Here is a 20,398-nt window from a genome sequence, read left to right as displayed (position 1 = left end):
TGAGGAAGCCGTGGAAGAGAATCCAGATTTACTTTTGGTTAACGAGGACGCTGATGGTTTTATGCCTGAAATAGAAGTCGAGGTAGATGACGCAGACGATGTTATGAATGACATAGTCTTCAATGACGATTGGGAAGATGAATTCGATGTAGATCCCGACTTAATTCACTTATTAGGAATTGATGCAGACGATGATGAACCTAGATCCGATGTCACCTCTGTCGAGTCCGATGGCGATTGAGTAGGCCACATAATCTTTTGATGATCCGTCTCATTTTTGCTTATAAGATCGGCTATTTTGTCTAGTACATACATACGATGTTCTCTTTTTTACGTAGTAAGAACACCTATATAGTATAGATTTGTGAATAGTAACTTTTGAAATGTATAGCCGTAGTCACATGCCTCGATATAGGCTCTTTTGTTCAATGTGACATAGATAGTAGTAGATAGTAGAGACTGTTGTATAATAAACTCGTTGACCTTTGTAAATCCAACTTATATCTCAGTATATATATTATTATTTATTAAATTTCTTCTTAATTATGCTAAGCACTTATACTTCTATAAGATAAGTTGACATACTTCACTATTGATATTAAGATCGTTAGCCCTAATAAATGATTTATACGTATATTTTGGCTCAGAATGTCTTCTCTGGGAAAACTCCCCGAAAACCTCACACAAGCTTGTTCACTCGCACCATCCCCAAATCACCACCCTAGTTCTTCACATATCCTTGAAGATGATGAAACAATAATGGACCCAAATAATACTACAACTCACGAGGCAACAGAGACGCCACAAGTTCCTCGAGAAGCAACAACTCCAGAAGTACAATCCATGCTAACTATGTGGCAACAATTTATGCAATTCTGTCAGCAACCCTCGCAGACGGGAGTCCCACTTTCCGAACCTGCCCTTTCAACATAAGACCAAAGGTTTGAAAGGTACCTAAGATTTTGACCACCGAAATTCCTAGGCGAGCCCGATGGTCGTAAGGCGGAAAATTGGCTTAATGAATTGGAAAAGATTTTTGAGGTCACACACTACTCTGACTCTCAGAAGGTTAGCTATGCAGTTTTCCAACTAGAAGAAACTGCACGTCATTGGTGGCGTGTAGTGAGTCAGAAGTGGGCTCAAAACAACACTGCACGAACTTGTGCTAACTTCGTCCAGGAATTTAGTGAAAAGTTTATACCACAAGTAGTGAAAAACGCTAGGGAAAGAGACTTTATGAACCTTACTCAAGGCACAATGACAGTGTCTCAGTATGAAGCTCGTTTCGACTACCTAATTCGCTATGCTCCACATTATATGAATGATGAAACTCGCAAAGCACGCAAGTTTTTAGAAGGACTAAAATTAGAACTTCGTTGGGCCATAATTTCTTCAGATGCAACAAATTATAGTGCGACGATTAGTAAGGCCATGCAAGTCGAGTCGGAAATGCGAGAATTGATTCAAGTCGAAGAGCGAGCAAAGAGAACTAAATTTACCAGCTTCAGAGGAAACCCAAGTCGAAATTCCGTTTCAGGTCCAAAATACCCAAGAATGGGTCAAAGACGTTTTGCAAATCGTAATCCAGTATTAAACGGGAGCAGCGCTCCCCCTCACCCACCGATGCAAATGAAGTGTGGATTTTGCGGACTCTCTAATCATGAGGAAAATGATTGTCGAAGGAAGAAGGGATTATGCATTATTTGTGGAAGTGCTGATCACATTGCACGTGATTGCCAAAGGAAGCAGGGATCCTTACCCATTCCTCAAGGACGAAAAGGGAAGGCTCCAGTGGGACAACCGAGTAAGCCCAAAATCCCTGCTCGCGCTTACGCACTTGTTGGGATGGACGAGACTGTCGAGCCAACAGCCGTTGTAGAAGGTAATGTCCGTCTGCTTGGTAAATACGGTAAAGCTTTATTTGATCCCGGAGCAACTCATTCATTCATCGCATCTTCTTTCGCGAATGACTTAATTTTAGAAGGCGAACAATTACCTTATAATTTTGAGGTAAGCACTCCGATGGGCTCCAGCATACTTACTGATATAGTATGTAGAGCTTGTTCTATCGAATTAGAAGGTAAAGAGTACCTTGCAGATCTTATACAACTTCCAATCATAGGTTATGATCTCATTTTAGGGATGGATTGGTTGTATAAGCATCATGACCAGTTAGAATGCTTTGGAAAGAAAATTAAGCTTGGTACAAATAAAGTATCGGAGATTGAAGCATCTAAAGGAGATAAATCAGCTATATATTTCATATCATTTATGGCGGCTAGAAAAATTATGAAAGGAGGAGGAGAAGGATTTCTGGCATACTTAATCAACAAACCACAGGAAAGAAGCAAATTGGAAGAAATACCCGTGGTTCGAGACTTTCCGGAAGTCTTACCAGAAGAACTGGATTCATTGCCTCCCAAGAGAGAGATTGAATTTCTGATTGAAACACTTCCAGGAGCAACACCAGTGTCTAGGACGCCGTACATGATGGCTCCAATCGAGCTTAAGGAATTAAAGAAACAATTGCAAGAATTGTTGGATAGAGGTTTCATTTTGCCAAGCGCGTCACCGTGGGGAGCCCATGTACTATTTGTGAAGAAAAATGACGGAACACTCCGAATGTGCATCGATTATCGTGGACTGAATAGTGTTACAATTAAGAATAAATACCCTCTACCCCACATTGACGAATTATTTGATACCTTACAAGGTTCAGGGGTATATTCCAAATTGGATTGAAGGCAAGGGTATTAGAAATTAAGAATTCGAGAAGAATATATTCCAAAAACGGCATTCAACTCAAGATATGGACATTTTGAGTTTGTTGTCATGCCTTTTGGACTGACAAATGCCCCGGCAGCATTTATGGATATGATGCACCGGGTATTTCGACCTTGGTTGGACCAGTTCGTCGTCATTTTCATAGACGATATACTGGTGTACTCGAAATCTGAGATAGAGCATGCCCAACATTTAAGGATCGTGCTAGAGACTCTGAAGGAAAACAAACTATACGCAAAATTTAGTAAGTGTGAATTTTGGCTAAGCCAAGTCTCATTTTTAGGTCATGTAGTGTCTAAAGATGGGATTAAGGTTGATCCCTCAAAAATCGAAACAGTAGTAAACTGGAAAAGGCCAGAAAATGCTACTGAAGTTCGAAGTTTCTTAGGTTTTGCGGGCTATTATAGAAGATTTTTCAAGGATTTTTCAAAAATAGCAACGGCGCCAACCAAATTAACACAAAAGGGGGACAAATTCGAGTGGAATGAAAAGTGTGAAGCCAGCTTTCAAGGATTGAAGAAGATGTTGACTACAACACCTGTGTTAGCATTACCAGAAGGAACAATGGGGTATAAAGTTTATACTGATGCATCGAAGGAAGGATTATGTAGTGTATTAATGCAAAATGGAAAGGTTATCGCTTATGCATCTAGGAAATTAAAACCCCATGAGATAAATTATCCCACTCATGATTTGGAATTATGGGCCATTGTATTTGCATTAGCTAAATGGAGACACTACCTTTATGGTACGAGATTTGAGATTTTTACCGACCACCAGAGTTTAAAATATTTATTCACTCATAAAGATCTCAATATGAGACAGAGAAGGTGGATCTAAGTTTCTCGAAGATTATGATTGTGCTATCACATATCACCCGGCAAAGGCTAATGCTGTAGCTGATGCCCTTAGTCGAAAGGCAAGTGTAGCATAATCGAACATTCTTATAACTTCATGCGAAAAAATGATGATAGCACGAGATTGCGTTAGTATGCAATCCCACGCACGGATTGCGGGAATGTTTATTGAACCAACACTTTATAACGAAATCAGAGAAACTCAGAAAGATGATCAATGGATAGAAAAGCGAATGAAATCACTTTCCACGGACGGAAACTCTGAATTTACTTTTGATAGTAGGGGAATATTTCATTTTAAAGATCGAATATGTGTACCTGAAAAGCTAAAGGGTGAATTGTTAGAGGAAGCTCACAAGTCAAGGTATACGGTCCACCCTGGGGGAAACAAAATGTATTCAGACTTGAAAAGCTTTTCTGGTGGCATGGAATGAAACGAGATCTAGCAGATTTTGTCAAAAGGTGTATGACCTGTCAGTTGGTGAAAGCAAAACACCAACATCCAGCTGGAAAACTACAGCCACTACCCATACCAAATTGGAAATGGGATCAGATCACCATGGATTTTGTAACAGGCTTTGCGACAATGCGTGGAGGTCATGATAGTATTTGGGTTATTGTTGATAGACTTACGAAATCTGCTCATTTTCTGCTAGTAGGCACAAAATATAAGAAATAATTCATTCGATTGCACGGGATTCCTTCTAGTATAGTATCCGATAGAGATCCCAAGTTTACATCAAGGTTATGGAAACGGTAACAAGAAAACTTGGGAACGAAACTTCAATTTAGTACTGCTGCACATCCTCAAACCGACGGACAATCCGAGAGAACAATCGGATTTTTGGAAGACATGTTGAGAGCATGTGTGATGGATTACGGAGGAAGCTGGGAAAAGCATCTACCGTTAATCGAATTCGCATACAACAACAGTTATCAGGCGACCATACAAATGGCACCATATGAGGCGCTTTATGGCAGAAAATGTCGATCTCCCTTACATTGGGAACTCGATGAATGAAGGGCAACCAAAGACGGTCAAGAAAGAGCGCTAAGGCCGGAACTAATACAAGATGCTATTGATAAAGTGCATATCATCAAACAACGAATGAAAGCCGCACAAGATCGGCAAAAGAGTTATGCCGACAAGCGTAGAAAGGACATCGAGTTTGAAGTTGGCAATATGGTATTTCTCAAAGTGTCGCCAAGAAAAGGATTCAAACGTATTGGAAAATGAGGGAATCTTAGTCCACGTTATGTAGGACCTTTTGAAATTTGTGAACGTATAGGTCATGTAGCCTATAGGTTAATCCTTCCACCCAATATTAACAATATTCACGATGTATTCCACGTGTCTCAACTCAGAAAATACCATCCAGATCCATCTCACGTGATTTCTCATGAAGGACTCCAACTCGTAGGCAACATGTCATACGAAGAACAACCGGTTCGTATTCTCGATCAAAAAATTCAAGAATTACGAAATCGAAGGATTCCATTGGTGAAAGTATTGTGGAGAAATCTCGATGTAAAAGAGGCTACATGGGAACAAGAAGAAGAGATACGAAATCACTACCCAGAACTTTTCCACACAAGTAATTATATTAACGATAAGTAAATCTGGGGACCAGATCTCTTTAACAGGGGGAGAGTGTAGCACCCCTTAAATTCTATTATGTGTGTGTGTGTTGGATAATACATAATGTGATGATATATATATATATATATATATATATATATATATATATATATATATATATATATATATATATATATATATGTATATTATTGAAGTTTAATTACTAGAAAATAATTTAGTAAATTTATGTGGCTTAGATGTTATTGATATATAAAGTTGGGGAATAAGAATAAATAAGGTAATTTACAAGGGCTGATATAGTATTAAGGAATAGTTAAGGTATATAATGATTCTATATATTTAGACTTAAGCAGCAAGGATCTGACGTTTAAGAAGAATTATAAGATTAATTAAAATTTTAAGGAGAAGACACGTAATAGAATCGACGAGTCATCTTCTCCCTTCACCTTCATCTGATGTAGCCATTCTTTAAAAACCCCTTCTGCCTAATTTTATACACCATCACCCATCAAGTTTTCAGCAAGAAATCACAATAAAAAATATCACCTACCAAATCATAGAAGGCGGGCGTCACACATACTAAGAGATTCATTAGATTAATATTACCGTATGGTACAGTAAGATAAATTAAAATAATTATAACTTTTTGGACATAATATAATTGCATTTATTCAAATTCCATTGGAAACCATGAATTTATCCACAACTTATATGTTTTGCAGTAGTTGAGACGCAATTCGGATAATCGTCAAAAATTACATTGTATTAATTTTACTACGTAGATAATAGGATCGGATAAAAAAAAAACTAAATAAATAAAAGATTAGATAAATTAAGTAATGTGGGGTATTTTGATCATTTCACATACGTAATTCGATTGCACTGACTCAAGGTGTATTGAAAATGCCATGAAATAACTATAAGTTTATGTCTTGTATCATTGAGATTCAATTTAGATCATTGTCAATAAGATTGAGTAAAATTAAGTAATGTAAATGTAAATTAGTGTAATTAATCATAACTTTATCAAACAAAATTCAGTTTTCTTGATTCAAGTTGCATCGGAAAAAATCATAAAAATAAGCTAATGTAAGGTCTTTAGTCATATTTTTCTTTCAAAAGTACTATTGCAATGTTCCAACTTTCAAGTTAAATTGAAATCCCATTATATTAGTTTACACCATGGTTAAATATATTAGTGTAGGAATTACATTAGATAGGAAGATCAAGCAATATAATTAATGAAAAGATTCCCATACCTTATCTTTAAATTACTTTATCAAACTTTTTATGCAAACTTTTTTTTTTATTAATTATACAGGAAAAATTAACCGTACAAGATATTATCGTAAATTTACCCGATGAACTTTACTAGTCAAACCCAAATTTTATCTTGTGGTCAATGGGAGAATGATCTTATAATTAATTTAATAAATTATGGTACACTATGGTATTTTTCACTATTTTAAATAAACATATATGATTCTAGTAAAAAAATATAAATAGTCTATTTATATTTTTTTACTAGAATCATATATGTTTATTTGTGTATAGATAGATATATAATATGAGATTACAAAGAATGTTACTTTTCTTGTTAGACAAGCAAAACAAAGCACAAAAGTAAAGAAAAAGGATCATAATTGTAGTAAAGCAAACACTTCACTATGGGGAGCTCAAACGAAATTTATTACTGCCTCCGTTCCTAAATAGGTGTCGTTTTTCACATTGGCACAAATCTTAAGAATCTCAATAAATATGTCTTGATTTTAGGAAAATTGATATTGATGGACCAAAATACCCTTATTTATTAATTAATGCAGGAAGAGTGCTATAAAGTTAATAATGGTAAAATTGAAAAATAAGCAATTAATGCAGCATTGGAATTGTAAAGTGACAGATAATATGGAACAAAAAAATTTCTCAAAAGAGACAGATATTATGGAACAGAGGGAGTAAATCACGCAGACAAATTGAATTTTTTTATAAAATTGTTTCTCTACCTCTAGTTTCTACTACATCTTCTTTCTAGGACATTTTCTCAAAATCACTCAAAAAGAGAATGAATTCAACATTTTCGTAGGACGATTCTTTTAAAGCATTGTTTATTAAATGTTCCTACAATATCTATTAAAAATAAATTTGAAGCAATAATTTTGATATTAAGTATTTTTAATATCAAATTAATTTCATATTCATTTAGCATTTCAGATAATTTGAAAAGCCATTCTCACCTTCCAATTCCAATAATCCACATGCAGAAAATGCCGAAAACATTAAAAAAAAAAAAAAAAACAAAACAAAAAAAAGAAATACTAGTTAATAAAATAATTGGAGTAATTCAATCACACAAATACAAAACCTCAAATGATAATTCCAAACCCGAACCCGACGATCCGGGTTCCCCTACCCGCAATGCCCCCACCTATTTCCAGAACCGTCGCGGTCATCGGCGCCGGAGCGGCGGGCCTCTCCGCCGCCCTGGAGCTCCGTCGAGAAGGCCACAGCGTCGTCGTTTACGAGAGGGAAACCCAGATAGGGGGCACCTGGGCATACACGCCCGAAACGGAAAACGACCCGATTGGGCTCGACCCGACCCGGAAAATAGTCCACACGAGTCTGTACGCTTCGCTCCGGACCAACCTACCACGGGAAGTTATGGGCTTCCGGGCTTACCCATTTACGGCGACCGGAAAACCCGGGAGGGATCCGAGGAGGTTTCCGGGTCACTGTGAAGTGTTGGATTATTTGAGAGATTTTGCCGATGAATTTCAGCTGGGTGAGTTGGTTAGGTTTGGGCGAGAGGTTTTTCATGTGGGTTTGATTGATCATCGAAAATGGGTTGTTAAATCGAAAAGGGTAAATTGGGAATTAGTAGAAGAAGAAGAAGAAAATGAATCCTTTGATGCTGTGGTGGTTTGTAATGGGCACTATACGGAGCCCCGAATTGCAGAATTACCCGGTAAGAAATGCCCAATTCAATCCTGAATTTCAATTATTTTTTTTTACCAGCAAATATTTTCTTGTTTTGTTAATTATAAAGATTCAATTTTAATTTTATTTTTCTAATATTTCAGGCATTGATGAGTGGCCCGGGAAGCAGATTCACAGCCACAACTATCGGGTACCCGACCCGTTTCTCGATCAAGTATGTGTGAGGTGCAATTTTTTTTGCCTTGATAAGTATGATCACTTTTCATACACTTCCTGCCGATTATTGAACATCGAAAGCAAATGAATAGCTACGAGCTTAAGTGTATAATATGAGTGGTTCGATTATTTTTTGCAAATATAAATGATTCGGATCACGTTTCGATTGATACGAATGTATGTAAATTTCCAACTATTCTCGGAAAATTGAAACTTCGATGTCGTTCCGTATGTATGAATGATAGGTACTACTTTCTTACATATTTTGATGAACCCGTTTTTCATATTTTCCAAGTCTGCGTGTTAGGTTATTATTAAATTAGAGGATTCATTGAAGTGATTTTTGCAGGTTGTGGTGCTAATCGGAAGTTCCGCAAGTGCCGATGATATTTCCCGAGATATTGCTAAAGTTGCTAAACAAGTCCACATTGCATCTCGATCTTTCCCAATTGGAGATATCGGAAAATTGTCGGGGCACGACAATATTTGGCTCCAATCCATGGTAAATTTTATTTTTAATTCCGATGAATTTATTTCAGCATAATGCTGACATAATATATATATCCGCAGATTAACAGTGTCCGTAAAGATGGTGCCGTGTGTTTTCAAGACGGAAACACAATATACGCGGATATTATCCTTCACTGCACAGGGTAGGTACAAAGGAGCGACTTTTTTTTTCCGGATATTTCTTAAGATAGTCGAAAAGTAAATTAAAAATATCGAAATTTTTTTTTTTTTTTTTTTTTTTTTTTTTTGCAGTTACAAATATCATTTTCCTTTTCTTGAAACAAACGACATTTTGACTGTGGAAGAAAATCGAGTTGGTCCGCTTTATAAGCACGTTTTCCCTCCGACATTGGCTCCGTGGCTTTCGTTTGTTGGCTTGCCGTGGAAGGTTTTTATAATCTTTTCACATTGCTCAATTATTATTATTTTTTTATTTTTTATTATGTAATTTGAGATTTTACACAATTGACATTAGGAAAAGATTTGATTTTTAATTCCAGGTTGTACCTTTTCCGTTGTTCGAATTCCAAACAAAGTGGATAGCTGGAGTTTTATCTGGTCGAATTCCACTTGAATCTACGGAGGAAATGAAAGCCGATATCGAAGCTTTTTACTCGTCGCTCGAAGAATCCGGCATTCCTAAGCGATATACTCATAAAATAGGGGACCAACAGGTAATTTCTCGATTTATTTGTTCGAGAGTGGTCTAAGAAAATAGCTTCATTTCTGAATTTAATAAATATAAAGGTAAAAATGTAAATGTTTGATCTCGAGTAATCAACTATTATTGATTACGGTATGCAGTTCGAGTATAATGATTTGTTGGCGGCAAAGAGCGGCTCTCCACCAACAGAAGAATGGAGAAAGGAAATGTATTTTGTGACGGGCAGAAGAAAGAGGAGCACACCCGAAACGTACCGTGACCAATGGGAAGACCAAGATTTGATCTCACTCGCCCATCAATGTTTCGACAAACTAAACATCGCATTTAAGGCGTAATTTTTATTTTTCGTATCAAAAAACCCTTGGGTTTCTTATTACATACGTGCATATGTATCTGCACAATTTCCTATTTATCGACTGGAAATTGAACCTGAGATTGTTGAAATGTAATGTGTATTGATATCAATCTGGGAATAAGGGAAAAAATATTCAAAATATATATATATTTAATTATGTTGGAATTTGATAAATGTGTTTCAGTTTTGATGAGATATAATTTCAATTGCAAACGTGATTTTGACCATTTTCGAGTCGAAGTTTGTGAAAACTCAAAACAAGGGGAATTTGTAGTTCTTTGAGTTAACTTTCTAATCCAATTTGATTTACAAATATTAAATGACGAATGAGAAATATATGCATGAATCAATGAACATTGTCTGCCCGCAATTTTGGAATTTTCAGCTATTTAAAATTTAAAATGTAATAATTATTTCATGAATAATTTTAATTTTATCTTCCAAATTCAAAAAAAAAAGAAAATTATCTTGCGACACCCAATGTAACTAATTCAATTTGAATTAGAAAACTAACACGACAGCTAATCTAACTAATTTTCAATTTGAATTAGAAAACTTACTCGATACCCAATCTACTAATTCAATTTGAATTAGAAAACTAACTCTAAAAGTACTACAGTTTTGTTTTGAATTTTGTCAAAACCTGATTGAAAATTTGTTAAAAATCAAGGTGGCAGGCATTAACAAAATTAAAACAACATTACATTTCAATTTTCAACTAACACTTAAGCAAAAAAATTAAAAACTTAATATGCACCAGCCGGGAATCGAACCCGGGTCTGTACCGTGGCAGGGTACTATTCTACCACTAGACCACTGGTGCTTCTTGTATGAAATTCCCAAACATTAATCAATGTACCATAACCTAGAAGAAACATATACTAGTAAGATGTTAGAAATATGATGTAATACCTATAGAGCAAATGTAAAATTGCATGTTAGCAGCATTTCATCATATTTCTAGCAAAAAATACAGAAATACTTCGTCATTAATTCTAAGACAAGGGTGATCTTCGAGGTACATTCTTTCTCCGATTATTATTCATGGCCGACGACACAATACTAGTGCAGCTTCTTCGTTTCTTCTTGAAAGATTGAGTACAAAGAATTTTACAATTGGTAGGAATAGTTGAAGTCGAACTACTTGAACCAGACGAGGTTGTACGGGGATTAATCGAATTTGGTGTCCACACTTGTTTCATTGAGTTATTGCTCATACTATAGCTCACCTGCCATCACAATATATATATATCAACTGTATATATTTATCTTTAAAAACTAAATGTTCGAATTAGTGACCTAATTAAATACTCAATTATGATCCAAGTTAATTTAAAATGAAAAAATATAAATATATATGAGACCTTGCAAAAGATCGAACAAAAGAGGTACGGGTCCTGGAGATTCCGTTCACATACTAAACAAGATTTGCCGGAGCAACCGATCATCATTTGCCTCCGTAACGGCCTTTGCTTTAAGAACAATACCTTTGCTCCGTTTGTTATGTACGGCTGTAATTACGCACAAATTGTTAATTAAACAAACCAAATATAATTTTCACAATTTGTCCACGTTCGCTATAACGTATTGTAAATAAATGTTACACTCAATGAAATTATGATATTTTACGCAATATATTGAATATTTATCATTTATATTTTACATACATCCACATTAGTATGTATACATTTTTAAGTATTTAACGAACAACCGGGTAATGCATATTGCATATCGTGTATATTTGTAAAACGTTCATTAGGATTTAGGTCTAAGGGTTTCATCGGACGAATTAGTTCGAAAATTATTATTTTCTACAAATTTCCAATTTTTTAGAAGTGAAAACTAACTCCAATTCAGTTCAAATTTTTTTTGGAAATATCAGAAATCGGTAACAAAAAAAAAGATCGAAATCGGCAGGTTTCAAAATTTTCAAAATTTTAATCACCTATAATATAAAATGCGTAACAATAATTAATCTTGTAAGTGCAATTTTTGGGGAAAAAATAGGAAATTTTTGGAAATATGTTCGAAAAATTGAAATTTAATATGTATTCCAATTCCTTTCTGAAGAAAAATCCAAGAAATCGGATATCGGAATTCCGAAATTCAGAATGAAAAATATTGTTCAATATTCGAGTCGGAATCGACGAAACTCGAAAACTCACCTTCAATTCCCATCCCCAATTAGGTCGCATACAGTCATAATTATGAAGTAAAAAGATTAAATAACATCAGTCAAATTTTGAAGAAATTAAAAATAACAATATTTGTTAAATTTTAAAGTAATTAATTAAATAGGAAACAAACATAATTAATAAACAGATTTAATTACTTGAATAGAAGAGCAATCCATCAACTCTTGAGCATCTTTCAACCTCAAAACATCTTGGTACACATACCTCCTAATCTGAATTTGCAAACCAAACAAATTAATTAATTAATCATATCCTAATTAAATAAAAATTAGAGACAAATAATTAATTAATTAAATTACCTGTAAGAGAGAATGAGTAGTGTGAGAAGGCAAACAATGGAGGCAAAGAGTAATGCAACAATCCAAGCAGAAAGTATTCTCTTCGTTTTTCTTTTCACACTCATGAACCAAACATGAATTGAAGAATCTTTCACACGTAAGCACTCTTATCCACCCTGGAATTGCTTCTATACTTTCCTGATTTTATTATAATTAATTATAATTGATTAATTAATTAATTAAATCAAAACCACATAGTAAAAATCACTAAATAATAAAAAAACTCACCATTTTCAATAGTTTTCTTGAAGTCTTAGAAGATGGTTTAATTCATATGTAATGGACTGCAACTTCAAATTTAATTTCTTCTCCCATTTTATATATATACATACATATAAGTATGTATGTATGTATGTATGTATATATATATATATACATACATATATATATATAAGAAGGCAGAAGAAACGTTAGCATGAAAAGAGGAGATGAAGGGATATATGGTGTGAAAGAGGCGGCGTAGGTGGCTGAGTGACTGCTGTTTACTGTTCATAGTAAACCTCAACAGTATTTATTATAGATTAAACACAAATTGAACCTTGTACTATTACTAATGTCGCATATACCCCGTGTTCTATAAATTGTGACAAAGTAGCCCTTGCCATTAAGTTAGTTAACATATTTTGTCCCTTATTTAAAGTTAACAGACCATTGTACTAGATGTTGTACAGTTTCTGACGAAAATATCCATCTGGTTGTATGTAAAATGTGTGTCTCTTTGTTTCTCTCATGCAGTACTCAATTTACTCCTATTTTTTTGTTTTCATATTTCTTCCTTCATTTTATTTTTCACAATCTAAAAATTCCATCCAATTTTGTACGTCCAAAATACTATATGACATATTTTTTTCTAGAATCACTCGTTGATGCAACTGGCGTGTTACGTAATAAAGTAAACAAACTCGTCAAATAATAAAGTCAAAAATGTCTATTTGTATCGTATAACTGTAGGTAAGGATAAAAAGGTAAGGTACTTACACTATATAAACTAGAATTTGAGGGTCACTTTGTCACATTTTTTATCACATGGTATATGCGACAATAATGAAAATATAAGGGTTAAATTTGTAATTAACCATATATTAAATTATACTAGAGAGAGAGAGAGAGAATTTGTTTTATGTGATTGAAAGATGAAACGACAGTTGGGAAAGATGGGGTGGATGTAATGAGAGCAGAACAGTGTGTGTGTGTGTGTTTTGACTAATGGCTGATGGGGAAATTTATGAAGCCTAGAAAAACAAATCAAAATCAAATCTTTTAGCAAGTTCTAGGGGATGATATGTGCAGATACAGATACATACAGAGGAATATATATATATATATATATATATATATTGGCTGTCAGTTCATAGATTTCCATTTGCTTCATTGTAATGATGAAAGGTCTACTTGGCTGCTAGATCCTGCTAGATTTCTGTGTTTCTTAATCATTAATTATTATTTTATTTTTCCTTTGTGAATATGTTAAAAATTTATGAGTTTCTAATTTTTATTACTAATTTGCAAAATGATATACTAATGTTTAAATTACGACGATCCCTGCGGTATAGTAAAATTACGAAAAAAAATCGTTCATGTTTGAGTAATTACAGTTACGATTAATTATATATGAATCCTCTATTCTTCTTACATGTGCACCCACATGGTGTCAAATTCAACAGAATTTACTAGATTCCGTAAAATATTATCTAGTTTGTACTTGTGTTTGTGCAAAAATGTAGCTTGTGATGCACCACGATACGACATTTACAAGCCACGATACGCATATTTTTCAAACTTGAGAATATTCTACATAATGTAGAAGATTTTACTAAAATTGACACCATAATGGTGGACGTGTAAGAAGATTTATAGATAATGGGTAATTGTAATTATCCATACATCAAGAGGTTTTTCGTAATTTGAACGTTTATCTCATGAAATGGCCGTAATTTACCCTAAATCTAACATTGCATCAAAATATTGTTACATAATTTACTTAACATGAGGTCATTTTAGGAGTGTGAACGAGCCGAGCTCGAGCTCGCCTCTTTTAGCAGGCTCAAGCTTGAACTCGTGTTTATTTTAACGAGCTCGAACCCAAACTCATTTGTTGTTGTTTTTTATAATAATTTTTTTTTATTATTATTTTATTATTATTAAAAATTATTTAAAAAATAACAAAATAATCAATAAATTGTAATAATATATATATTTTTTAATATTTATATTTTATTTTTATTTATTTCTATAATATTTTATATTATTAGACATTATTTAAATAAAAAATAATATATAAAAAAATGAAAATAATAATAATAAATAAGGTTCACGAGCCGGCTCGTGAGCTCAAGAACAACTTAAAACTAGCTCGAGCTTGAAAAACTAGAATCTGAGTTCGAGTTTATTTCAAGACAACTCATCGAGCTCACGAGGCGACTCGGCTCGTTTACCACCCTTAGGTCATTTCCTATTCTATAAGCTTGATGAAATTCTCATGGGCTTTAGCCCAAATTTCAGAAATCATGGTCCAAGCGCAAGTAAACTCAAAATTTGAACAAGTCCAAATTAACAAAAGATGGCCTCCGTTTATTACTAACTACGATGCGCGAAAAATTCAACCCACACGCATTTCCATGTTTCGGAAATGTTTCGAAAATCAAAACTCCATGACAAATTCGGAAACGTTGTGGGGCCGTTTCCATAAATATTTAAAAGTTTTTAGGGACGTTTCTGATAATAATGAAAAACTGAAAACATGTTTCCACACAAAATAAATCAAAAATTTATTTTAAATAAAAACTTCAAATTGTATACGTCCCGGATGTAATTTATGGAATGATATTAAACATTATAATATTTTTTAGAAATTATGAGTGCACCCCAATATTTTTATTATTAATGCATTTCCCCACGTTCCCGTACCCAACTTTTTGGAAAATGGAGTTTCTCGTGTCTGTTTCCCTTTTCTCCGTATCCGCGCTACATAGATTACTAACAATAGTTTTGGGTGTATTATTTTCAAACCTCGGTATTATTTAGAGCAATTCGATATTCCAAATGGCTATGGAACGCAACAAAACTCGTGAAATACGGATGCTTTTACTACGCGGGCGACGCATTTGACCATGTAGAGAGGTTTGATATCGTAACATCAACTCATTTGGAGATTTAAGTTTTGCAAAGTGAGATTTTCCAAAAAAGAACCACTCTACTCACCAGCAGAGAAGTATTCTAAGTCCGCGGAACCGAAAGCATTAAAAAATTCTAAGGAAGGGGGAGGAAAAAAGGGAACTCCTCCGTCAATAAACCGATCTTTACCAACGCTCGTGCTCCCATCCGCTTAATTAAAGTTCCGAGTTGCCGAGTTTTTCGGTTGCCTCTTATTCAACATATTCGGGGAAGTAACGAAGATCTTGGCCGAAGTAGAAATTCAAAATTTTCTTGTAGAAACACGAATACGGCCGCCGCCTATAATCTAGTGCTAATTCGTTCCGAAGAACACATAACTTACGTGTTAATTAGTACCCGAAGAACACATAATCATAACTTAAAAGTAATTACAACAAAAAAGTTTTTTTTTTCATTTTCTGAGAGCTGCAAATTGTTGAGTTCTTGATTTAATCCTCTGCAGAGTGCCTTCAATGGCGATATCGAAAGCATCTTTCTTGCTCCTCAAACCCAACGAACTCCCGTGTTTTCGGTACATAATCCTCGGCAGCATCTCCATCACTTTCTCTCTCTTCCTCCGAATCTCGGCCCTCGGTATATTCATCAGCACATCCAGAATCTTCACCCCTTTCCCCACCACATCCTCCTTCGCAATAAACACCGAGAATTCGCCGTACTCCTCCTCCGGCAGGTGCCACGTGTACTGCCTTCTCGCCGAGAGCTCCTCGAAGAACACCGGCACGCACCCCGCCAGCATCCCGTCGAACGTCGACCGCCGCGTCGGCGTGTCACCCGGCGGCTGCAGGCAGAAGCTCGACTGCAGCATCGGCTTCATGAACCGGATCGGGTCGTGCTCGCAAACCCCATTCGAGCAGTCCACAAACTCGCAAAGATTCGAATATCCGGTTTCGTTTGCGTTCACACTGTTGGTAATATTCTCGCACTCGAGCCGGATGCTTCTCCTCACATTCGGGTTCGCCGAGATCCCGCCGCCTCCGGCGAACACCATCAGCGTGCTGCGGCGGGATCTCCGAACCCGGTTCATCCACGAATCAAGAAACGCCAGATTCGGCGGGTGAAACGACGTCGGATAAGGAACCGCCTGCTCCTGCCAAGGGTACGCCCTCGCCTCAAAAGTCAACGCGGTGACGTTGAAAAACTCGGGCAGCTCGAGAAACGAGGTGCCGAAAACCGGCGGGTCGTTGGAAACGGGCTGGCTGAAATCCCAGGCGGGCCGGGCCATGACGAGGAAATGGTCGTGGCCGTGGTGCCTATCCCAAATGGAAGGGGTATTTTCGGAATTCGTGAGGTATTGGTAAAGGTCAAGGCCGTGGAGGAAGCTGGAGTTGACTTCGGGGCCGAAGAGGTATTTGAGGCTGTCGATTCCGGCGTAGTAGGGGAGGAAGACGGCGTCGGCGAGAACCGGGTCGGGTGTGAGGCAGGGGTATTCGAGGATGCGGCGGTGGAAGATGAGTTCGAGCATAAACGGGTCGGTTCGGTACCAGCTGTGGGAGGAGTTGTGGGTTTTGTGGCCGAGGCCGTGGTTTGGTATGTAGGGGCAGAAGTTGTCGAACACCGGATATTCCGAGCAGTTTTTTAGGAGATCCAGGTTGAATTCCGGTGGGAGGTGCCGGATGTGGATCCATTTGTTTGTGCAGTCCGATTCTAGATCGGAGTCTTGGGTTGTTGTTGCGGCGGAGACGGCGGCGGTGGTGATGAGGAGGAGGAGGAGGAAGATGGGTGTTAGCGGCGGTGGTGGCATTGGTGGTGGCGGTGGTGGTGGTTGAGATGAGGGGTGGAGGAGAAAAGGGGGGGATGTGGGTTAATGGAGGGGGTGTGGGAATTAACTGAATTTGCCTGGTCTCTTGGTTCTTTTTTTAGTAATTTTTTCAATTTTATGAAATTCAAATATTCAATAATAAAAAGGGTAAATTACGGCCGCACCTGAAGTAAAGTCAAATTACGAAAAAAATCTTCATATTTCGGTAATTACAGTTGCCCTCCTCAACTATGATTTTTCTTACACGTCCATCCTTATGGTCTCAAATTCAATATATTTTTTCTTGATTCCGCGAAATGTTTTCTAGTTTGTACTCGTTTTGTGCAAAAATGCAGTTTCTGATGCACCACAATCTGATATTTACAAATCATTTACACATCTTATGATCATCTTGTTTCAAAATGTGAAGCTCGAATGGGGTAAAATGAGTACAATTTGGAGAAAATTCCACTAAATTTGACACTACCAGGGTGAACATGTAAAAAAAATTTATAATTAAGAGGTGGTTGTAATTATACAAAAATGAGGGTTTTTTTTCCTTTACATAATTTGACTCAGGATGACTGTAATTTACCCATAATTGAATTAAAATACTTTAATTTTATCAAATAAAATAAAAAAAAATATTTTCATGGCTGTAATTTACCCGTAATTGAATTCAAAATACTTTAATTTTATCAAATAAAAAAAAAACAAATTATTTTCATAATTTGACTGAGGATGGCTGTAATTTACCCGTAATTGAATTAAAATACTTTATTTTTATCAAATAAAATAAAATAAAAATTCTTTTCATAATTTTACTCAGGGCTGTAATTTACCTGTAATTGAATTAAAATACTTTATTTTTATCAAATAAATAAAAATTAACATACTTTATATAAATATTAACATATTTTTAATTAAAATAACAATGTAACTATCTAAGACATTAATCCTCAGTATTAAACAATTAATTTGGAAAAAGGTGGAAAATTGAAGATATTATTAAAAGGAAAAGCATATGCTTTTTTTTTAGCCCAAAGAGTTGTGTCGGTGGACGGAAAGAGGAACAAACTATTAAAGTATTTTGACTCGGCAGCTAATCCGTATTTAGCGAGCTTTAGTTAACGTTGTCTCAGGTTTAATTACGTGTAATTAACCTTATGCATTGTTGTTAAAATTGTTTGAATTATTAACTTTCTTATTAAATTTGTGTTTGAGGTTTGTTTAATAAGTAGCCTAGATGAGTTCAAACTAGTCTTAATCGAGCCAAACATGAATCGGACTTCTTGATTTATCGTAAATATTTTCTCAACTTATTTTATTATAATTAATCTAGCCGAATTTTATTGCTTATCGAACAAAATTATATGTTCGGACTTGTTTCCTTTCGTTAACAAGAATCCAGTATTAACGAGTAGTTTGGTGGTCGACCCTAACTAGTACTGTAAATGTACATTGATTTATTCTTACTTTGCACCTTTGAAATATAGCATATTGGTACTTTGCACTCTTGAAAAAGATTAATAGTATTTTTTACCCTAAAAAAACAATGAATCATTCAAAATGCACCCTATATTGAATACTTAAAACTTCGTGAAGACATTTCACATTTGTTGGTTTTTGGTATTTTTTGGGTGCAAAATAACAAATTAAATTGTTAGTTTTTAATACCACCAACCTAATTTCGAGGATACAAAATTTTCAAAAAAAAAAAAATCACATGAATTACTAAAAAAACTATATTTTCTTACAAATAAAAAGTAAAATAATTTTTTTTCACTAAATTATTCTTTTGATGGCTCTTTTGTAATTTGTGGAACTATTTAGTGTAAATCGCTGGAAGATAACATAATTTTCAAATCACTTGATAGTAAAATAGCTAAATATATAATTTTTAAATATGTATTTTATTTTTTCACTTTGTAGGTTGGTAGGGATTGATGAATATATTTTTTTTGAATCATTCGACATCCTAAAACAATACCACAAAAAATATTAAATTACCTTCACTAACTTTAAAAATTTATTCGTGGTGCATTATGCATAATTTATTATGTTTTAATGGTGTAAAATGCTATTAACTTTTTTCATGGGTGCGAAGTGTCAAAAAACTATATTTTAGGGTACAAAGTTAAATTAAGTCAATATAAATTAGTACCATATAAATAGGCAAAGAGGCTGTGTTCTGTTGGCATTTTCATTGTTGACTTTTATGCATTGATACGATTCTTTTCTGGAAAGAGCACTTTTATCAGCGTGCTGTTCACGTGCATACCCGTGTAATTGTGGTTGGGTTTTGTTAGTTTTTGACAAGTATTTAATAATGGATTATAAATTAAAGGGTAAATTATGCTAAAATAAATTTAAGGTCCATGTAGTACTAGTTATTACAGTCACATCCCTGAAGTAATTATCGGAGTCAAGATTTCATGCCCTGGGGGTCGATATGGACTATATTTGTTTTATGCGAGGCTGTTAATGCTACCTTAGACGAAAATTTGTAAATCTTATATAAAACAATTAGGATTTAAGAAATATTGGGGTAGACATGTCAACCTGTAGCTCTATGATGTCTCCACCGTACCACTTAATGAAACTAATTGTCCGTTAGAACCCTAACGAAATAACTTATTCAATGCATTATTTCGTTCGATTTCTAACAATGTTTCGGGGGGGTCATTGTAATTGTTGATACCACATGAACCTTAAAATTATTTTAGCATACTGCAGGGTTGTAGGTGTAATTTACCTTAAATTAAATAATTTGAGAAACTCAATAATATTTTTGATTTATTTTGAAAAAGTAATTTATATATTTAAGAAAGTCCTTTGATTTTTTAGAATGCAAGCCGAAATATTTAGTAGATGAAAGCCGACTTCTGAAATCCTACATCTGGTGAAATTCACCATGTCATTTTTAACCGTAAATCTATATAAATAATTGTCCGTTAAGCATATATATACATAGATATGTGTTATTATGTGTACATCTAGGATTTCAAACTATATGGTGAATTTCAAAAGGTA

General features: G+C 35.0%; 3 protein-coding genes and 1 non-coding gene across 4 annotated transcripts; 1 reads left to right on the top strand and 3 right to left on the bottom strand.

The window, feature by feature from the left end:
* The first annotated feature begins 7,490 nt into the window (after positions 1-7,490).
* Positions 7,491-10,094, top strand: LOC105965888 (flavin-containing monooxygenase FMO GS-OX-like 4). Its single transcript, XM_012990432.2, has 7 exons — positions 7,491-8,203; positions 8,319-8,389; positions 8,741-8,893; positions 8,962-9,044; positions 9,154-9,289; positions 9,402-9,575; positions 9,706-10,094. Exons 1-7 carry the CDS (start codon positions 7,609-7,611, stop codon positions 9,898-9,900), a joined length of 1,407 nt encoding a protein of 468 aa, XP_012845886.2. The 5' UTR covers positions 7,491-7,608; the 3' UTR covers positions 9,901-10,094.
* A 578-nt stretch (positions 10,095-10,672) lies between these two features.
* On the bottom strand, positions 10,673-10,743 carry TRNAG-GCC (transfer RNA glycine (anticodon GCC)). The gene has a single exon. It is a non-coding gene; the product is annotated as a tRNA-Gly (tRNA).
* A 13-nt stretch (positions 10,744-10,756) lies between these two features.
* LOC105965882 (protein RGF1 INDUCIBLE TRANSCRIPTION FACTOR 1) lies at positions 10,757-12,773 on the bottom strand. Its single transcript, XM_012990427.2, has 5 exons — positions 12,682-12,773; positions 12,415-12,591; positions 12,253-12,327; positions 11,285-11,431; positions 10,757-11,149 (listed from the first exon to the last, which is right to left on the bottom strand). Exons 1-5 carry the CDS (start codon positions 12,682-12,684, stop codon positions 10,916-10,918), a joined length of 636 nt encoding a protein of 211 aa, XP_012845881.1. The 5' UTR covers positions 12,685-12,773; the 3' UTR covers positions 10,757-10,915.
* Positions 12,774-15,851: 3,078 nt separating this feature from the next.
* LOC105965885 (Exostosin family protein) lies at positions 15,852-17,497 on the bottom strand. The gene has a single exon (XM_012990430.2). It carries the CDS (start codon positions 17,366-17,368, stop codon positions 16,019-16,021), a length of 1,350 nt encoding a protein of 449 aa, XP_012845884.2. The 5' UTR covers positions 17,369-17,497; the 3' UTR covers positions 15,852-16,018.
* Between the last annotated feature and the right edge of the window lie 2,901 nt (positions 17,498-20,398).

Source organism: Erythranthe guttata, chromosome 1 (genome assembly GCF_056151865.1).
Source record: "Erythranthe guttata isolate IM_541 chromosome 1, IM_541, whole genome shotgun sequence".
In the NCBI taxonomy this organism is placed as follows: Eukaryota; Viridiplantae; Streptophyta; class Magnoliopsida; order Lamiales; family Phrymaceae; genus Erythranthe; species Erythranthe guttata.
The sequence above is the reverse complement of the archived record's forward strand: the minus strand, read 5'-3'. Positions and strand labels throughout refer to the sequence as shown.